The sequence below is a fragment of the Poecilia reticulata genome, linkage group LG10, assembly GCF_000633615.1.
Source record: "Poecilia reticulata strain Guanapo linkage group LG10, Guppy_female_1.0+MT, whole genome shotgun sequence".
In the NCBI taxonomy this organism is placed as follows: domain Eukaryota; kingdom Metazoa; phylum Chordata; class Actinopteri; order Cyprinodontiformes; family Poeciliidae; genus Poecilia; species Poecilia reticulata.
In genome coordinates, this window is record NC_024340.1 from 32,015,713 (window position 1) to 32,019,203 (window position 3,491).

The window sequence follows — 3,491 nt, forward strand, 5'->3', positions numbered from 1 at the left end:
GAACACACACATGAACACACACATGAACACACACACGAACACACACACGAACACACACACGAACACACACATGAACACACATGAACACACACATGAACACACACACATGAACACACACATGAACACACACATGAACACACACATGAACACACACATGAACACACACATGAACACACACAAACATCCTCACTAATAATAATTGTAGAGATGCAAGTTTTAATTGGTGGCCATTTTCTCTCCTATCAAGATGGCCGTCTTCTGTTCCGTAACACAAAGGCACAAATTCTTCATAATATTTTATCATTATTTTGTGTCAACTGTATTAAATACCAACAAATTTAACTGAAAATTGTGGTTTTCTCACATTATTAAACTTATAGAAAATAGAATGGAAAAATAATTAATGATTATTGATTATTTTGCTATAACAACATGACCAGCAGGTCTGACTGATCATGTCTCCATTCCTGCCTCTTGTCTTCAGGACTCTCCATGGAAACGACCTTTCAACCATCCCCGAAGGCGCCTTCGGCCACCTCAGCTCCCTGTCCCACCTGTAGGTGTTGCTCTGACTGTGTGTGTGTGTGTGTGTGTGTGTGTGTGTGTGTGTGTGTGTGTGTGTGTGTGTGCGTGTGACCTGGTCCTGACGGTGTGTTTTCTGCGCAGGGCCCTCGGCGCCAACCCGCTGTACTGTAACTGCGACCTGCGCTGGCTGTCTCAGTGGGTCAAGGCCGGCTTCAAGGAACCCGGTAACCAATCAGCTGTCAGCACACCTGCAGCTGTGGTGCAGTTCCTGAATCTGACCAGTGTGGCGCTGTTGTTGCAGGCATCGCTCGCTGTGCCGGACCTGCAGACATGGCCGACAGGCTGCTGCTCACCACGCCGCTCAACAGGTTCCAGTGTAAAGGTGAGGTGTTGGCGAAAAGTCGTAAAAATCTACGTAATTCCTCACCGTGTCGGTTAAAAGCTTTCATGTCGTCTGCAGTTCAAAAACAGGGAAGTGGAAGCATTTCTGCATAAAACACACTCATAAACTTCTGACCAATCGCAGAGCTCGTAGCTTAGCTCCGCCCAGTAAAACCCAAACGACTCCAGATGTTTTCCTTAAACAAAGATGAGGCCGGGTTTGTCACTTTCTCTGTTTTGGTTCTTTCATCTCATGCATACGTTCTAGTATCGTCTCCGTGGCGACGGCACAGCTTCCTGTGTAGTTACAAAATGGAGGACAACTCCGACGGCGTATTAGTAAATTTCTGCCAAAGAAAGGCTGAAGTTTTGAGAAAATTTCTGAGCTTTTTGCCAGAAATGTACTCGGTTAGTTCTTCAATCGATAAATATGACTGGACTGGAAAACGCCTGTTAGCAGCTATGGCTAAACTACTTTATACTCTAAAAATGTTTTATACTGTTTTATACTTGTGCATATGTATTAATTAGTTTTATTTTGTAGCCAGGTTGCTGTGCACTGCAGATTTCTGCCCAGGTCCCTCTTGAAAATGAGATCTAGATCTCAACGGGTTCACCTGGTTAAATAAAGGAATTAAAAAAAACTGTCACTACAGCTAGCTGGTTAGCTGAAATGCCTAGCCAGTTAGCCAATATAGCTAGATTTTAGCCACTAAAGCTAGACTGACAGCCACCTATTAGCCGCTATAGCTAGCTGGTTAGCTGAAATGCCTAGCCAGTTAGCCAATATAGCTAGACTTTAGACACTAAAGCTAGACTGATAGCCATCTGTTAGCCGCTATAGCTAGCGGCTAACAGATGGCTATCAGTCTAGCTTTAGTAGCCGCCACAGCCGGTGTCGATAGAACTTTTCTGATGGTTGATCAGCAGGAATCTGTCACTAAATTGTTTGTCGCTCTTATCTAATTTGATAATTTCTATAAACTGTGGCTGAAATTAAAGCTCAGACATCTGCTGAGGTAAAATATGTATTTTTCTCTAGATAGAAAATGTAGAACTTTATTCCAGATGTTTCCAGGATTAGAGATGTTGATGAGTTTAACTGAAGCGGGATACGTTCTTCTTCCCACTCGCTGAACAGACGGAGCGTTTTCCCGTTTCGTCCGGTTGCAGCTCTGATCCTCCTCTTCCTCTTCCTCTTCCTCTTCGTCTTCCTCCTCCTCTTCCTCTTCCATCCAGGTCCTGTGGACATCAGCCTGATGTCGAAGTGCGCCCCCTGCCTGTCGGCTCCCTGCAGGAACAACGGCACCTGCGCCTCTGGCGCTGCAGGCTCCTACCACTGCGCCTGTCCGTTCGGGTTCAAGGTGAGAAGCTGTTAGCTTCTCTGTTAGTTGTTAGCTGTTAGCCGTTAGCTGTTAGCCGTTAGCTGTTAGCCGTTAGCTGACGGCTCTGATGGGACAAAACGTCATGAAGTCACATGTTCAACGTTATGAGCTCAGATTATTGAGGTTCCACTGATGATTCAAGGTTTGGTCAAAACAAAACGCAAATTACTGACAGAAAACTATTTTTACATCAACAAGGATCCGATAATAAACTCAGTAAAATATTTAGTCCATGACAAACATTCATAATCCAACATAATCTGCTAATTCAGGGTATTAGCAGATTAACCCTTCACATGCATCTGGTTTCATCCTAACTTCTGTTCACTCGTGTTTCTTTTTAAGCTTTTTGCTAAAAAATGTTGTAATTTAAATGATTATTTCTGAATAATTTAAGATGTTTAAAGCTTTAAGTTTGACTTGGTTGCTGATGATTTCTGGTAAATTCTGGCGGTTTGATGTTTTTCAGAGCAGAATGATTATCCAAAGATCTGCGTTAGTTTCATAACTTTCTACATGTTTAATGTTAGGTTTTAGTAATATCTGTACTGTATCTATAAACTAATTTAATTTGTGACAATGATGTCATTACAGGGACAAAATCTAAAGTTTGGAACTCATTCACACCTTTCAGATTAAAAGCTTTAATCTCTCGTTATATTATTGAGGAATTAGGTTCAATCTTATCAATTGATCTCAACACATCAACTGCAGTTGACCTTTCAAAATAAAGCTCACAGGTCCAAGCAGATTCAAGCAAAAGACGAAGTGACTGTAGATCCACAAAGAATCATATTAACTGATTAATATGGATTTTCAGAATAAGAGTTTAAAATGTGCAGCTTCATGAGTTTAACTGAACTCATGTTTTCCTTGATAGTCCAGAGAATATTTTCTTTATCTCTGTGATTTATGGCCTCGTTAATCTTTGTTATGAGCTCCTGGACCAACTCCAGGCACTTTATCAGACCTGAAACGTCACGTCCCTCTGGGACCAGCAGGGGGCGACAGCAGAGAGGAAAAACTGAATTAAAGCAGGAAGAAACCAGAACCAGAACCAGAACCTGGACCACAAAACAAAGATTAAATATCATGTAGACAGAAAATATGAGATTCTGAATGAAGTGGAGGAAGCTGCTGCTAATGCCACTTCCTGTCCCCCCTCTCCTCTGCCCCCTGTCCTTCCTGTCCCCCCCTCCC

General features: G+C 42.5%; 1 protein-coding gene across 1 annotated transcript in view; it reads left to right on the plus strand.

Moving 5' to 3' along the window:
- slit3 (slit homolog 3 (Drosophila)) overlaps positions 1-3,491 on the plus strand; it is a 222,596-nt gene that overhangs the window by 204,152 nt on the left and 14,953 nt on the right. The window contains 4 exon segments of the mRNA XM_017307210.1: positions 485-556; positions 667-749; positions 827-907; positions 2,146-2,284. Of these exon segments, the coding sequence (XP_017162699.1) occupies positions 485-556; positions 667-749; positions 827-907; positions 2,146-2,284 (375 nt within the window).